The 17,399-nt window shown below is 41.7% G+C and overlaps 1 protein-coding gene across 1 annotated transcript in view; it reads left to right on the top strand.

The window, feature by feature from the left end:
* Nucleotides 1–17,399, top strand: part of LOC120769351 (laminin subunit alpha-1) — a 153,985-nt gene that overhangs the window by 136,086 nt on the left and 500 nt on the right. The window contains exons 6-18 of the mRNA XM_040096314.1: nt 5,624–6,983; nt 7,171–7,426; nt 7,491–7,887; nt 7,951–8,980; nt 9,131–9,327; nt 9,392–9,852; nt 9,916–10,674; nt 10,742–11,024; nt 11,092–11,242; nt 11,307–11,958; nt 16,159–16,777; nt 16,907–17,040; nt 17,117–17,348. Coding sequence (XP_039952248.1) covers nt 5,624–6,983; nt 7,171–7,426; nt 7,491–7,887; nt 7,951–8,980; nt 9,131–9,327; nt 9,392–9,852; nt 9,916–10,674; nt 10,742–11,024; nt 11,092–11,242; nt 11,307–11,958; nt 16,159–16,777; nt 16,907–17,040; nt 17,117–17,348 — 6,531 coding nt within the window. The remainder of the gene's footprint in view (nt 1–5,623; nt 6,984–7,170; nt 7,427–7,490; nt 7,888–7,950; nt 8,981–9,130; nt 9,328–9,391; nt 9,853–9,915; nt 10,675–10,741; nt 11,025–11,091; nt 11,243–11,306; nt 11,959–16,158; nt 16,778–16,906; nt 17,041–17,116; nt 17,349–17,399) is intronic.

Genomic DNA, 17,399 nt, shown 5'->3' with positions numbered 1-17,399 from the left:
ACTCGTGAAGACTATCCCAGCTGAGGTTGAGTATGGTGTATTGAAAATTTAATTAATCGGATTGGCTCAGAAGCCTATTGTGATGTCGATAATAAAGGTTTGTATTAAAATGGGTGCAAACGTATTTTTTCCAGTCCGGGTCGAATTTGATCAGATCGTATTTAAGCCAGAACAGACTTAATGGTGAGTTATTACCTACTTTTGCGTTAGAAACTGGATGAAACGGTGGAGAGGAGTGCTCTCAGCTTACAACAAATTTATTAAGTTGATTGATCTCAATCCCAGCCACTGCGTTAGGTTCGCCAAAAGTGTGTCTACCAAATATTTCAATCTCAGTCATCGAAAATCCTGGCAGTGGAAAAAGTGACAAGATGATTCCATCACGGCTTTCTCCATACAACTTTTACTTAGAGCGTCTTTGGCGATCTCTACTCGACATCGTTTTGGCAACAGATTCAGGTATTTTGATACGGTGATACACTTCATACCCGAAACATTAACCGAAATGTCTTGTGTCTATCCAAAGGGTTTTGATATTTTTTTTTTTTGCGGGCGCAGTTTACATGGACCAGTCCGGGCCAAATATGATCAGGTGTTGGGTAACTTTGTGCAAAATTTTTCTAAAATTTTTCGGAAGACTATATATGTATATCAAAATTGTATGTTAACGCTGACGACAACTTTTCCACTCGAATGTTCTTTCTTACACAACTTTCTAATGCTTTGCTATACAATCAATGTACTCATCCTGCATTTAATGCTCTGAACCACTTACTTTGCGTTGAACATCCGTCTTAATTATCCAGTCTAATAAATATCACCGCCATGGTAGTCAACACGTACTCGAATCTTTCATTCACTGTCTGCGCTGAGCCGCCACTAGCAACTCATTCACCCTTCTTCTTCTTTATTGACGTAGACAGCGCTTACGCGGTTATAGCCGAGCAGCTCATTCATAAAAATATTAAAACAACAATAATAAATATATTACAGCGATATAATGGGGAGCCACTTAAGTGAATGCAGCTGAATAGACTTACATATATAACATTTGTGAACATATACACATATAACTATATAAGCAATGACCGATTGAGTGACAACAAACGAAACTATGGAAATGCCTAAGGCCATACGGCGGCACAGCGAGGACATGTGTGGACGCAAAGACAAACTGTGTAAATATAGCAAAGAATATAAAAATGTAAATTAAAGTGATTACCGGCAATGCGCATGCGTGTCTTACAAGTTGTTATATGTCTACATAGGTATATATCCACTGCAGCCAACAGTCAGTCATTCAACGTGGAATCACTCAATGAAGCCCACATGAAAATTTGCTTGCAACATAAAACTGACAACACACATGCGAACGCCACTCTTGTGCCTGCTTCCTACCTACAAGCTAAAAGTAACAAACCATTAATGGCTGCAACAACTACATATAGATAGTATACGCTTGCGATACGTAGGAGAGTCAAACTCCTTTTGGCCATTACGGCTTGCTGCCGCCCAAACACGTGATTTTCATGAATGAAATCTTCGAAATCTCCTACACACATACTCAAATCTGCATACTCGCAAACATATAAACACATCCTCAATCAGACACACACACACATACACTCGGTGCACTCGCAAGCCGCCCAACCAACAAACCATTCACAATTTGCAATTGTCAGTTGCCTTGGCGGCTGGCTGCAGGGGCGTCCGGAAAAAGAGCCAGTCTCACCTGAGTTAGCGCGTGTGTTGGTGTCATTTCCATATGTACATGCACACATAGTACATACATATACTAGGGTATGCGCCCCGTCGCCAGCGTGTGAATGTGGGCGTAGGCCAACCAACGCCAACTTGCGACCCACATTATTTAAGCTGAAAACCATTACAATTTTTGTATGCTGCTCGCTGAAATTTGTATGCTATTTTGTATACATACATACCACATATATATAGTATGTGTATACACTGAAATACGGTACATACATTTGGGATATATGAATTAATAATACATTAATTTTTGTTGCCTTTTTTTGCACTCAAATGGTTTGTTTACTTGCCCATCTCGTTTTAAAGCCGTCGAACATGCGCAGCAAAGAGTCGCCTTAACTGACCTGCTTAGCGTTGCTCAACAATTCAATTTCCGATGTTCATTCATTTTTAATTACGTAAGTAATATGCATGTACTGTGAAATAGTATACAAGTTTGTAAAAAAGATAAGAAACTAGTCTCAATATCACTCAGTAGACCACGAGTTCTCTTAAAAATAATTATTATAATTTTTTGTGTCATGAATACCACCTTTTAAAACTTTTGAAATTTTCAAAATATTCTTGATTTTAATAAATGATACCCTTAAGGGGGTTTTCAAGACGAAAGCCGTCGGTTTTATATGCATTGTGACACAAAAGTACCCGGAAGTTGCAAACAAAACGCAAAATACTGAGTTATTCATCAATATTTATTTTGTCGCCTTCAAATCTTTCCAGTCTTCGTAGTACTTTTCATAAGTACATTTTGGGATGGCCTCAGCTTCTTCCTTTATCTCTTCAATCGACTGAAAACGGGTTCCACGGAGCTCCAATTTAGTTTGGGGGGCAAGAAAAAATCATACACAACCAAATATGGTGAAAACGGTGGTTGATCGATGATATTCATTGGGGTTTTGGACCAAAGAGACGGTTTACGGTACTCTTTTTGAAAAAAATTCAGCTTTTTTTGTAGGAGTCGAGCAAGAACGCGTTTCATACTCAAAAATCAACCAAAATCATTCGAACGGACTCGCGAGAGATAATCTCTCTTGCTATCTCTCCAACACTTGCCTGACGATATTCGAGGACCATATCCATATCTTTCAGTTTTTAATATTTCCATCAGTTGAAGAGGTCGGAAGTCGTTCAGAACGAGGCATTTCTTCAATGATCTCTCAACCGTTTTTGAAGGCTTTGTACCACTCGTAGGCCACCGTAAGTCTTTCCCAACATTCGTAACGTTTCCGCACATGGAATTTGGTTACAAATACAAAAATTTGAGACAAATTCTTCGTTTGAAATTTGTATCCATAACAATAAGTTTTGAAGCACGTCCAAATATGAAATTTGTACTACAAAAAAATATCTATAGTAGAATGAAGAGAGCCACGAATAACGTTATATAATCAAACGCCTTAAAACTTTGCAGCTGGCCTGGTCGTAGCGGAATCGTTGTAATCTGTAAAGCCGATGAGCTTACTAGAAAAAGCACCCTCACCCACATCCCATTAGGAGGGGACAAGCAGGTGTTCTCCAGTCTTCGTGCACTCGAATGCTGGACCTTCTGGACCAGAGGGGAACGCAAAAGAAAAATGGAACTTTAAGATCATTCACATAACCGCAATGTCCTAACTAAACACTGTCCATTGTCACTCACCCAGTAAGGCTAAGGATTTTGGTGGATGCAACTTGTCAAATTTACAGTTAAGAAAATGAGCTGGAAACATCCACTGTTCAGCTGTCGCCAGACTAAGGTTGAAGCATCCAAGGTTGCCAAAAAAACCGGCTGGAGTAGATATTAGCCAGCTCTGTATATTTGTGGTTGGCCTTAGGCGCCTTACTATAATTAACGACGGTCTTTTTGATCCGTACTTAGGAGTTCGGGCCATCACAACGAATAAACGTCCCCAGCAGTACAAGTAGGATTTTTCGTGGTCTCATGAATATTATCCTATTTAACTATTCTAGAAATGTTATAGCGAATAGCAGTCCTCAAGGAAAATTATTCTGCCTATGCGGAACTATGTCTACATCTTAGCTAAAGAAAAGTTAAAGAGGATAACTACCAAAAACACCAAAGCCTCGACAGTGTATTTTATAAAGAGTGTTAAATCGCACGGTCTAGAAGGCCACATCATAAGCCCACGCCGTGAGATAACGCGCTCACTAAAAGTTTCCTTAAATAAATTAATTGTTTCGTTGGATGTATGTCATGTAGCGGCTTATTGTTGGAACAAAGGTCGTACACGTCAACATCCTTCCAATTCAGGCATGAAAAAGTCTTATTGCATTTGGAAACATTTTTGAAGAAATATGAACCAGTAATTACGCCATATATTTACAGTATTTGAGAATGTATCGGCGTCTCAAGAATGGCTTCTAGATTTCACCACTCCAAATACGACAATTTTGTTCATTAACGTACCCATTTAACCAAAACTGAACTCCATCGCTGCAGAAATTTTTATTTTCTTTTCCTTTTGAATTCTTGCTCGAGTAGGATTTAGTAAACTCCATTCATATAGTGGATGAGAAGTTTCTAAAAGTTATTGGCTTTCAAGACATATTTCTATAAGCGTGTAGAGAATTACAGGCTACTTTTCAATGAACTGAAATGAAAACTGATTATCGCAAATACTTAATTTCCGCAGAGACTGGCATGCATGTCTAAATTCCGTAATTGGCCCCTAACTTAATCGACTGTCTATGGCCTCCAGTAGTTTTGACAGTATCTTCGCTGAAACCCAAATTGCAAATATATTTTTTCTTTTTTTCTCTTTTTGTGTCATTTAGCTCATGTAAAGCCTTAGGCCACGTCACAACGCATGTTCAAAGCGCAAAGCATTTTGTCAACTCTAAAAAAATTGACGTACCACTTGTTTTATTGCTTTTGGCGTCTGGCAGAAATTGACATTTAATTTTTTATATCATTACCAAGAAGACTTCAGACATACATGCACACATATATATGCAAAGGCATGTCTACCTGACTGCTACCTGCCTGCGTAGAGTTGTCTGTATGTCACAGCGGCTCATCGCCGCCGTTGTGTCCGCTGACGCCGCAATCGAGTCGGTCGTCTGTCTGTCCTGCTTGTAAGTCTGGCTTTCAATTTGTCGCTATTCTTATTGAAGGCTAAGCGTTGTCTCCACTTTGTAATGAGACATACACTTTTACAAAAGTAAAGTATGCAAATAAACCGACCAGTTTTTGGAGCAGTGCGCCACATGCCGCCTCTTCAGCTGGAGCTTCTTTCCCTTCTCTTATTGGCATTGTGCTCTTTGTGTATATTTGCAACCTCGTTACTTGAGAACTTGTAACGGCTGTTGATTGTAAACGAAATAGCGATCTTGCCAGCGGCACTAGTTGCGGGCTTTGTTAGTACCCTTTTTTTTTGTCTTTTTTGACTTGTAATGAACTTTGCCGTGCCCACTTGTTTGGTGGGTTTTTAGGAATGAATTGATTTTTATCAGCGTAGAAACAAATTTAAAACGTGATTGCGAACAACGTGATGCTTCCTCAAAGCTACACCGTCATCTTTTCTTATTATATTTTAAGCGGATTTTTTCAAAACTGGTCCTAAAAGTCCAACCCAGTGCGTCATCAATCTCTCCTACTAAAAAATGTAAATTGTAAATATGTATCTGCGCTTTGATGCATCAAACTCATTTCCGCATTTTAACCGCCATAAATCTTCCAATGTCTTAAAGCTGCCGCCCCCTCTTTGTGTGCTACCTACCATTTCGCTCACTTTCATGCAGTTCATTCATCTCCAGGCCATAGCCGGACCATTCATTAATACTCACTTATCGTAAGCACGCCAAATCTTTCATATACAACTATACTTTTTCTTTTCTGTTTGTATCTTTGCAGAGTGTCAGTGCAGCCCGATCGGCGCCATCGCCGTCTCATGTGACAAGCGTACCGGTCAATGTGCCTGTCTGGCCAACGTTACCGGCCGGCGCTGCGACAAATGCAAATCAGGTCATTGGAACCTCACGCAAGGCGTCGGCTGTCATGACTGTCGCTGCGATCCGGCCGGTTCGCGCAGCCACGAATGCAACCCGTGGACGGGCCAATGCGATTGTAAGATCGGTGTAGGCGGTCAACATTGCAATGAGTGTACGGACGGTTTTTACGGCTTCTCCAGCGATGGTTGTCAACGTTGTACGCAGTGCGCGGGCGAAGGACAAGTTTGTGATCCGTTGAATGGTCGCTGCATCTGTCCGCCGAACAGTCGCGGGTTGGGTTGTGCACAATGTGTGGCCGGTACTTGGGGTTGGCAGCCGCGTCTCGGTTGTCGCAATTGTGCCTGCGATCGTATCGGTTCAATCGGCCAGCTGTGTGAGTCGTTGAACGGCCAGTGCCAGTGTCGTGAGGGTTATGCGGGCCGGCAGTGTGACACGTGTGCAATTGGTTACTTTGGTTATCCGGAGTGCAGGCGCTGCAATTGCAATGTGGATGGTTCGTTTGTGCACGCCGATGGCTCGATCACTTGCGATGCGAACGGCCAGTGTCCGTGCAAAGCGCTGGTGGTTGGACTCAAATGTGACACGTGCATGAAATCAACCTTTGGTTTGTCGGCACTCAACCCGGAAGGTTGTACGCGTTGCTTCTGCTTTGGTCGTTCGAGTGAGTGTGTGCAGAGCGAATGGTCATGGGGACATATACGCATGGCGGAGGCACGCAACCTGAGCGTGCAATACATACGACCGCAATACGTTACGAATACGGAGTATGAGTATATTGTTGTTGTGCAGATGGCGGGCGCGAAGAGCTATCGCGAAGATGCCGAAATACACCTGCTCAACGATCTGAATTTGATACCACGCTCCACGGGCAATGTGTCAATCGGCGCATACACGAATTTCTTTCATCCACTCTACTTCCAACTGCCACCGCAATTCTATGGTGATCGCACTAGCAGCTATGGTGGTCACTTGTACTTTACGCTTCTGATCGAAGGCGCTAATCGGCCACTGGAACGAAATGTGCTCTCACGTTTCCCGCTAGTGCAGATACATTCGCACAAGAAGTTGGTGCTCGACTATTACGAATATGAGAACTACGAGTATGCGCTCAATGTGACCTACAAAGTGCCTCTTCACGAGTCCGAGTGGAAGTTTCATCACAACAGTCAGACGGTGGATCGTGCTACATTGATGGCAGCGCTGCAGAATGTGAAGCATATCTTTGTGCGAGCCTCGGCATTCGCGGACTTCACTGAAGTAGTGTGAGTATGACAGTAAAAAACATTTCTTTAGGATAAACTTGATCTATATTTTTGTGAACCAACTCAAACAAAGGAGCTTTTTAACCGAAACTTTGGCGCTCAACTGAAACACTTTCCTAGTACCTACTATTATAGAACCTAGTACCATCTACGCGCGTAATTTCTTACCTCACTTATTAAATTTCAGGCTGAGCAACGTTCACATGGACTCAGCCATTTATGTTTACGGTTCCACGAATATGATAGCCAAAGGTGTTGAGCACTGCAAGTGCCCGAAGCGTTATGATGGGCTATCGTGTCAAGATCCTGGCAAAGGTTTTTACCGTTATCGCAATGTCACTGAAATCGAGACCGTCTTCATAGAGGATCTCATCGGACGCGTTGTGCCCTGTCATTGTAACGGACGGAGCAATGAATGCCAACGCGAGACGGGTATTTGCTTGGTAAGCGCAGTACTGAGCTTTATTTGAGGACTGAAAACTCATTTATTGTGTCTTAACTTCATAGAATTGTCGCGATAACACAGGCGGTGGCCACTGTGAGCAATGTGCAGATGGCTATTATGGCGATCCAAATTCGCCATACGGCTGTCAGTCGTGTCCCTGCCCGGAAACAAGCCGTAATTTCGCTAAAGGCTGTAATGTCTGGCAGGGTGAGGTTAGTTGCGTTTGTAAACCCGGTTACACCGGCAAACTGTGTGATCAGTGTCGCACTGGCTATTTCGGCAATCCACTGGCTTATCCGAATAGCACCTGTCAGCCGTGTAACTGCAATCTGGATGGATCAACAAACGACGACTGCGACAGTCAAACTGGACAGTGTCAGTGTCGGCCAGGTGTGACTGGTCTCAAATGCGACCGTTGCATTGCGGAACGCAGCCATCTTGAAGATCGCGGCTGTCGAAGTGAGTAATTTATCAAGAAAGAGTTCACATGGGTTGCTTTTACCATTGTGTTTCCAATTTCAGTTTGTGACAATTGCACACTGTTGCTGCTGGACTACATCGAGCTGATCAGCAATAAGCTACGCCGTGGTCTGCACAATATGGATATGACGGGCATACCAGCACCTTACCTGAAAGTAGACGACTACGAGCGCGACTACAACACACTACAAATTCACTATGAAGACTACACGAACGCGCGCAAACTGTTGGGAAACTATGATGTCAACGAATTGCTGAAGATCGACTCACACGCCGAGAATAATAAATTTCAGTCACGCAAAGCGCTGGCCACTGCAACCAAGCGCAAAGAGGCTGTAAGCCAACTAAGGAATGATGTGACCACCCTCTATGTGGATATAGGCGCGCTCCGTCCAGATATTTTACAATATATTTTCACGCTCAACAATTACGGTAAGAGTGAGCAGCACATGAGTCTACCGATGGCGTTAGAACAAGCGCGCTTCTATTTGGCCTCCATACGACAACACGAGGAAACCGTGAAGAACATACGTAACTCCACGCAATGCGCTTGGCACTTCTACTATCACTTTGGTAACGCATCGGATGCGGCATTCGATCAGGAAGCGCGTGTCGAAATGTTCTGGCGTGATCTTAATCAAAGTAATGTTCGCATATCCGATATGCGTCTACACGTCGATCGAACGGTGGAAATGCAAAGCGAGATCGAAGACACATTAGAGCATGTGGTGAATTTGCGCAATCATGTTGCGGAAGATTACAGTAAAATCAATGAGCTGGGCACTGATGTCACGGATTATTTGAATCAGAGCTTAATACCGCGCACAAATCTATTGATCGAGCAGAATTGGGCACAACAAGAGCAACTGACAGGTGTGACCGATACGATTGATAGACTCTATGAACAATTGAATATCTCCATGGATGATAGTGAGGGCTTACAGCGTGAGGTGCGCAAGCATTGGCTGCCGAAAGCACAAAAACATGCCGATAGATTGATGGAGCGTTCGAATGAGTATGCCAGACAGTTTCAACCCACGAGAAATGGCGCGAAAATCGCGTTATTGGCAAGGTAAGCTAATTGAGCATGGATACAAGTAAACGCCACTTCACTTCAAATATTCTGAACTGAATTTGTGTTAGACAAGTTCATAAACGTTTTGAAAATTAATTTCTTCATATTTAATAAAAATCTCGTCTCCCTTCTTCATACCAAAAACAGTTCCGCGCATAAGAACATATCCGATGCCATTGACGCTGCAAGACGAGCATCAATCGAAGCCAAAGCACGTGTTTGGGAAGCACAGAGAAGACTCTATCCCGACGATGGTAGCTCTGTGATTGAACGTGCTGAGATATCACTAAACAAATCTAGAGCACTACAAAAAGAAGCGCTTGCCGAGATGGAACGCACCAATGGTGAGTATAAAAGTTAAATATACTTGAGCTTCACAATACTTCAAACGACGCTAACACTTCGTAGCGCTCAAGCAAAAACTCCAAATACACGAAGACAAAGTGGACAGCATCAAAACTACGATCTACGACGCGGGCACGCGCACCAACAACGTCTCAGCACATTTACATGCGGCGGCTAACAACTCAGCGCGTCGGTTGGCTTTGGAGAGCATAGACATGGCGAAGAATATTAGCAACGAAATGCGGCACGAACTGCAAAAGGCGAGACGGTTGCACGAGGAAATCCTGAAGTTACGCGAGAAGTTCGCCATCTTAGAACCAGATTGGGAAATCAAGCTAGGACGCGCCGAGGAGAATATTTCGCTCACTAAGACCAATATACGTCTGGCGAACATATCGCTCTCGTATGTAGAAGAACAAGCGCAGAAGGAGAAAGCGAAATTCGATGAATGGAATAATACGATGTCCAGTCAAGTGCAGGAATTGCGCGACAAAATCGCTAAAGCACGACATGCAGCCGAGGGCGTAAGTTGTGTTGCTAAAGCGTTGACCCCATCACATGCTAACTCAACCCGTTTTACTTTACAGATTAAAATCTCACTGGAATCGCTGAATCCGAAATGCTCGCGCACCTATCTACCCACCTTATATGGGCTCTCCACTTCAAACACCATAAAAATTTCATTTGCGCTGCCCAATCGAAACGGCAACTCGCCACTGTTGCACATACAAGGCAGCGACGGCCGCTATATCGCACTCGAACTCTACAAGCGGCACGTACGTCTAGTTTGGAACCTTGGCGGCACCACCACCATCATTACACATCCACTGGAAGTGCAAACGCGTGATCCCAAGTATGATGACGCCTGGTATCATGTGGAAGCGAATCGCACACTGAACATAGGTAGTCTTTTGGTACGGCGCATGAATAACTATGGCGCGCTGGTGCCCGGTCAAGCCGTAACTGGTAATACCGACGCTGGCTATACGCGCTTCTTCCAAACGCCCAACGAACGCATACATCTCGGCGGTTATCCGAGCGATATGTCACAGAAGGAGATGCAACAAAGTGCGGGTCTCAATGTTGTCGTGCACAACGTGGAGGTAGACAATCGTCCCTTGGGCATATGGAACTTTATCACTAGTGAGGGGCGTTGTGGCGGCGCAATTACTGGTGCACAGGAATCCACATCAACCTCGATAGCAAGACACTTCAATGGCGTGGGTTATGCGGAGGTGAAGAAGTCACGTTTGAGATCGTATCGTATGAATTTGTTTGCGCTACAAATGACCTTCAAGACACTGGATGAGAATGCGCTGCTATTCCTGGCGGTTGATGATAAGAATGTAAGTGGTTTAGCCCAGATTCAAAATTTTAATTAATTTTTTTTGTGCAATTTTTGTTACTTTCCAGAATCGCTCCGTGTCGGTGACGCTCAGTCGTGGACGCATTATGTTCCGCATTGATTACGGCGATGAGGCAAAATTGGAAATAAACACCACCAACAAATACAACACGGGTAAATGGGTTAAGATTGAGGCAGCGCGTGAGTTCGTGCCGAGACGCGGCACTGAGAATGGTATCTTACGCGTGGACAACGAACGTGCCATCACTGGTTCGCCCACTGTGCCCATTAAGAGTCACATGTTGCCGGATTTGTCGAAGCCGGTATACTATTTGGGCGGTGTGCCGCCAGGTAAGCGTAGAAATCTCCAAAAAATTTTGAGTTAATAATACTTATATGGCCTTACGCTCTTAACTAGGTTTCAAATCGGGTACCTCCAAGGCACCTGGTGCGGATAATCCCTTCCTGGGTTGTATGAAGGACGTGCAAGTCAACAGAGAAACTTACGATCCACTGGAGGGCTCAACACACTTTGGCGTAGAGCCATCTTGCAAGGAAGTTATAACAAAGTAATTGGGAACACACTTTTGAACAATGAAACTATAAATTTAAACACTTCTACTTCTTCTACAGAGCCGGCTTCACAGGTCAGGGTTACATCGAGCTTCCCTCCCAGTCACTACGTAAGCGCGCCAACACCGGTTTCGTTTTCCGCACCTTACAATCCGATTGCCTACTATTGCTCTCCGCCTATCCACCCGAAGTTGCTGAGGACTACGACGACAAAGACATCAAGGGAAATTATTCGATCAGCTTAATCGACGGTCATCTGCAAGTATGGATCAACTCCGGACGCAGTCTTTTGAAAATCATTTCGAACAACACGCTTAACGATGGTGAATTCCATGTGGTGAATTTAATTAAAACTGGTCGCAAATTCGAACTGATGGTTGATGATGAGTTGCAAGACACGAAAAGCCTAACCGGCGCGCCCACACTTGTCAGCATGCCACGTGACGCCGGCGGTCTCTACATCGGTGGTGCTCCACCTTATGAGGAGTTCACACCACTAGCACCTACTTTTATCAAACTAGAGGGCGCCATACGCGATGTGGTCTTCAATAACCATACGGTCAACTTGAACCAGGCGGTGGCCTTCTCGAACGTGCAAATCGGCCGGAACGGGCCACCAATGGGTACTGTAAATGGACTTATCGATGTACTGCTTAAGACTGAACCGATGATTGGCAAGAGCTTTACCGCATCGCCTGAGGGATGTTTAAGGGTGAGTGCTTTTGATTTTTATTCCGTAGTGGGTAGAGGATGCTATTGATACTGTAGCTGATGAAATTTTCATTTCCTGTAGAGATTGGGTACATAGTGTGGTACTATACCATCGGTATATACAATAGGCCATTTTTGAGCATTCAGGTTATTATTAGTATTCATTTTAAGCTATTAGTAAAAAATAAACTCTATTCCTAAAGCCTTAAATGTTGAATATCACATCTCCTAAGGTGTCTCTATGAAATCTGATCCCCACTAACCAAAATTCTCCGGCTCTTAACTCGTGTTTTAAATCTACCTCTCCCTAATTTCTAAAGCTGCTAAGGCTAAAGCGGTGTCGTTATACAAAAGTTAAGACTAAACCACTCGGATCTTTCTTCATGTAACCTTGTAGTCAAATCAGCCACATAATCACTTTACTTCTCTGCTGTATAACATTATTTTACTGCCAAAAATCTGGAAACGCCAACTGTTAAATATATAAAATTTTAGAATTCTGGAAGCCGTAAGCCCTGGCAGCTAGTGCTACTTACTCTGTAAGATAATAATTGTATTATTATTTTTCATTTAATAAATAAATAAATAGCATTCTGAAATGTTCTCTTCTAAAGTCATTTACCATTCTTGTCCCTTATACGTTTTTGCCAAGCCTGGTCTTAATTCTACTCAAGAACTTTGGCAGTAAATGTACTAGCAGTCCAATCAGTCCTTTCGACGAGTTATTTTTAACGAAGCTCTCATATTGCGATTCCTTTTAACTTCCATTTTTGACTATAGTGTCTCGTAGGAAGTCATATGTTTAATGAGAGCGTGGCCAGCGGGTGTCATATTTTCACTGCTCTCCCAAGAGAGAAGGGTGAGTTTAAATTCGTAGTTCTACTGCTGTTAGGTTAGCTCGAAGTCTATGAAAGAAAATATTTTTATATCCTTATAAAAAGTTTGTCACGAAATCGGTAACTCCCAGAAGAAAAAGTCGGAGATCCTTCTTCTTTGCACTGGCCAATTGGAAATTCCAAGTATAGCCAGGTCCTTCTCCAGGTCGTTTTCAACGGAGTCTTCCTCTTTCTTTGCCTCTCCCGGCGAGTACTGCGTCGAATACTCTCAAAGCTGGACTGTTTTCATCCATTCGGACGACATGACCTAGCCAGCGTAACCGCTGTCTTTTAATCCGCTGTCGTTATTTATCTCTTACAGCTCATCGTTCCATAGACCGCGTTGTTCGCAGTTGCCCGTGCGCAAAGAACCTTAAATTCATTGTCCCCCGCCGCTTAGTATTCTACTGACAAGTAATTTCTATTCGAACTTCTTAATGATCGATTGGGGTATCGGGTTTACCATCTCCTGGTGTTATGCTTTCACTGTAATTCAGCAGGTTATAGAAATATTCCCTCCATAATTTTAGTATACTCTCAGTTACTTTATCACCTCTGAGAGTTCTACAAGAGTATGATCTAATCTTGAAACCTTCTGTTAGTCGCATTACACTCGGCACGCATTTCGGCCTCTCTCTTCCGTCGAGGCGTGGCGGCAAATCAGCAATATGTTGAAGAGCTTCGTTTTGAAGCGGATTGTGGCTAGACGTTCATCCGCCGGGGTGAACGCCAGGGCTCGGCGAGGGAGTCTCTCTCCCACCACAAATCTCACACCGAATTTGCGGTCCTTTAAATGGGAACTGTAGTAAAAGCCACAAAGGCCTTCTCGTCTCAGTTCTTTTCCCGTCCATCACACTTCTTGGACGGCGGTGATGACAGTCTTTACTTTTATGAGGACATCAACCAGTTGGACAACGGCACCTTCCCAATGAAGTGACCGGCCATTCCAAGTGCATGCCCTTAAATCGTAGTCATTAATGCATTTGCACCCAGTATAGAATATATGTAGCTGCCAAACTGAGTAATCAAAGTCATTCAAAATCATGTTGTTGTTTTGAAATCTTTTTTATTTGTGAAGGGCGTTACAGTTTCGGTACAACCGAAGTTAAATTTTTTATTGTTTGCCTTTAAGTTATCATCTCTGCCTTCATTTCCCATAGAAAATATCTTTTTATTTGTCTTTTTTGGGTTAAGTTAGACTGAGTTTTATTTAAGCATGCTTTTCCGTATCAAAACAAGTTAAGTTAGTTTAAATAATTTTGAGTTTTATCGGAGAAAATATTCTAAACAAAGGATTATTTAACAGCTCGATTCATATAATTTTTGGACTATAAATAATATAGTAAAATGTCATCAAATTATTTTTTTGTACTTCAATTTTTTTCAAATTTATGAGGCTGAGCACATATTGCGGTGCGGAGCAATGTAATGTTGTTAGTTTACAATTTTGAAACGCAAAATATAATATGATATTTTATTGGAAAACACAAACACACCTACATATGTATATATATATGCCGTATTGTTTCACTTTTTGCTCTTTTCCAACAACCTTTGCTTGGTCTACACCCCACTATGCTCTCAGCCTTATATCTTAACCCTTAAGTGCCTGGCGGTTCCTCCAGGAACTACTACTTTTTTGTAAATTTAAATTTTTAAATATTACATCACGTCACTGGTGTGTGAGCCTTGCAGTCAATTACGTTTTGACTTGAGTAAGAGTGCATCGAAAAATTAATTTCCAGAAACATTTTGTATTTTCAAGTGACTATTGTGAGAAGTAATAATAATTAGTTAGTGCTGAAAATTTAGAATCTTCGTCGTTATTACAATTTAATTTGTTGTAAGTGTTGATAAAAAGTTTACAAATTTAAATTTTATGAAATGAAACTTAAATGGTCTCTTGAGGAACCATCAGATGCCTGGAGATACCGCCAGGCATTTAAGGGTTAAACGCTATGTAGCTATTTGCTTGCCTCATATCATCAAACATGCATTATCATGAATTTTCTTTTTATTTTATAGGACTTTAGTTGTTGAGTCTAATGAATTCCAAACTCAGTACCCCAAACACAACGAACATTTATTATTTCTAAAAATTGAGCGAAGAACGCTAACGAAATTGTTAAATTTATATGAAAACAGCGGCCATATTGTATTATTGCTATAATATATATATGTATATGTATATGTACAAAATTATTAAATTTATTGAGGCATTAAAAAACAACTTTTTGGTTGCGGTACTACGTCAAAAAAAATTATTTTTGTAAATACCTACACATTTTTCATTACCACCAATGTTTACTATTAAATTTTCATGGTATGCCATATTATCACGTGTCACATACGGACTGAGCATTGAAAGGAACAAAACTTTTTCTATATGTATTTATGTATATTCTAATTATCATTATTAATAACTTCATTTAGTATTTAAGTGAAATTTTCACCGAATTTTGTGCGAAACTCAACTTAATTTCACCGTTAATCGATTAAAAACGCAGAGTTTATCATGACGTCACAAACTAAAAGCGCATAAAATATTTGTAAAATATTTCACCTTCATCACATTGCCTTTTTGTGTTTGTTTAAGCTTTTGTATTTAATTCTATAATTTTAAATTTACTTTTATATAAAGCAAAATCATTTTCACCTCATTTCGCCAATATTAACTACGCACTTAAATAAATGAATTGTATAAAATTTGTTGTTGTAATAAAATAAAAAAAAAATATTTTAAAATAATTTTCATTTACATATTTTTAATAAAGCATTATTTTTTAACAAAAAACAATCATGAAAAAGGTTTTTTATTTCTTGGAAACTAACCAACATTCACAATTTTCGGCTTCACTAAATTTACGCTAACAACTAACCATTTGAAAACGTAACGCTTTCACGGCAAGCAAAAGCTCAAACTAACCGAAAAGCGCGATGCGTAAAGGTGCGTTTAAATGTATAAAAAATTAGAATGAAGACTGTTAATAATGGGTAACTGGTTTAACTAAAAACAGACACTAATCTGGGCACTTAGCTAACTGTATATACATAACTGTCATTCATTGCTAAAACAAAAATCACACTTTCGACTAAAACTTTCATGAAAGCTCCTCCACTTGCAACCATTTGGGGCTTAAAGCTTCACAAGACACAATGAAAGAAAAATCATGTCATATAAATAATTTTGGTACATTTTTGAAGCGATTGTTGACTTCAAAAACTTTCCTCAACGCGCCTAAATACCGCATACTCAAATACATATGTATTTCTCCCCTCTTTCTCTTTCTCTCTCTGCCTCTCGCACGCGCTTACGCCTACCATAGGTCGGCAGCTATTCGTACGAGCCGAGCGCCTTCAAATTCGGCGATGTAACGCACAGTTACGCCCAACTTCAAGTGCCACAACGCAATTTCTGGCAACGTAATTTTCACATCTCTTTCGGTTTTCGCTCCTTCTATCCGAACGGTTTAATCTTCCTAGCACCGGGCAGCAAGGAGAAGCATAAACACTATGTAGCGCTGCTGCTCAAGAACGGTCAACTGCTTTTGATAGTGCGCGGTCGCCGGCGTGAAGAATTGAAATTGACAGCAAAATTAGACGACGGCGTATGGCATCACGTGACGATATTGTGTCAGGAGCGCAAAGTAACCATGTCGGTGGAGATTGGACAAACCGATCAGAAGACATCGGCGCAGATGAAGGTGCCGAAAAAGATTGCGGCCACAAATGTGCTGTATGTTGGCGGTTTGCCCGAGAAGGTGCCTAAATTGCCAACGGAGTTGCTGCAACGACTGGAAGCCTTCAAAGGTTGTCTGCGTGGCATGAGCATAAATAATAGCACGCAAGATCTGGCGCGTCCGGGCAAACATCTGCATGTTGGACAGTGTTTTCCGAAAGTGGAGAAGGGTGCATACTTTCCCGGCGATGCCTACGCGATATATAGTGAGTATTATAAGATATTTAAAAAATTTGAGATGAAAGGATTTCATAGATGAAATTTGTAAAATGAATCAGTTATTTAGACCTAAACCTCTTGCGAGTACTAACTACTAACTAACTACACTTTTACAGAACGCAACTTCCATGTCGGCAAATACTTGGAGTTCGAGCTCGATTTCCGCACCTCCGAACTTTTCGGTACACTGTTAAGTATCTCAGAGCCCTCAGGTTTTCCAGCGCTCTCGTTAGAACTCAACAATGGCAATGTAAGTCTTTGACTCAACATTTTTGCAATATATTTTAACAATATTTTTACATTAATCTGGCAACGCTTTCACGCAGATCATCTTTTCCACCGACCTCGGCGATGGCATGCCATTCCGCGTACAATCGGAACTACCCAGCAAATACGCTTTATGCGACAATAAATGGCACAACATTTCGGCGCTTTACGATTACGAACACATCACATTACGCATCGATCAGATGGCGACCACCAAAGCGCGATCGACACAACAACGCAACAACAGCAAAGTACAAACGAAGTCGGCGCTTTACATAGGCGGTCTACCAGGTAAATATTTTTGTTTGGCAAGCGAATACAAAAATTAAAAAAATATTTATT

This window comes from Bactrocera tryoni, chromosome 2 (assembly GCF_016617805.1).
Source record: "Bactrocera tryoni isolate S06 chromosome 2, CSIRO_BtryS06_freeze2, whole genome shotgun sequence".
NCBI lineage: Eukaryota > Metazoa > Arthropoda > Insecta > Diptera > Tephritidae > Bactrocera > Bactrocera tryoni.
Note: the sequence above shows the minus strand (reverse complement) of the source record. Positions and strands in the feature narration are given on the sequence as shown.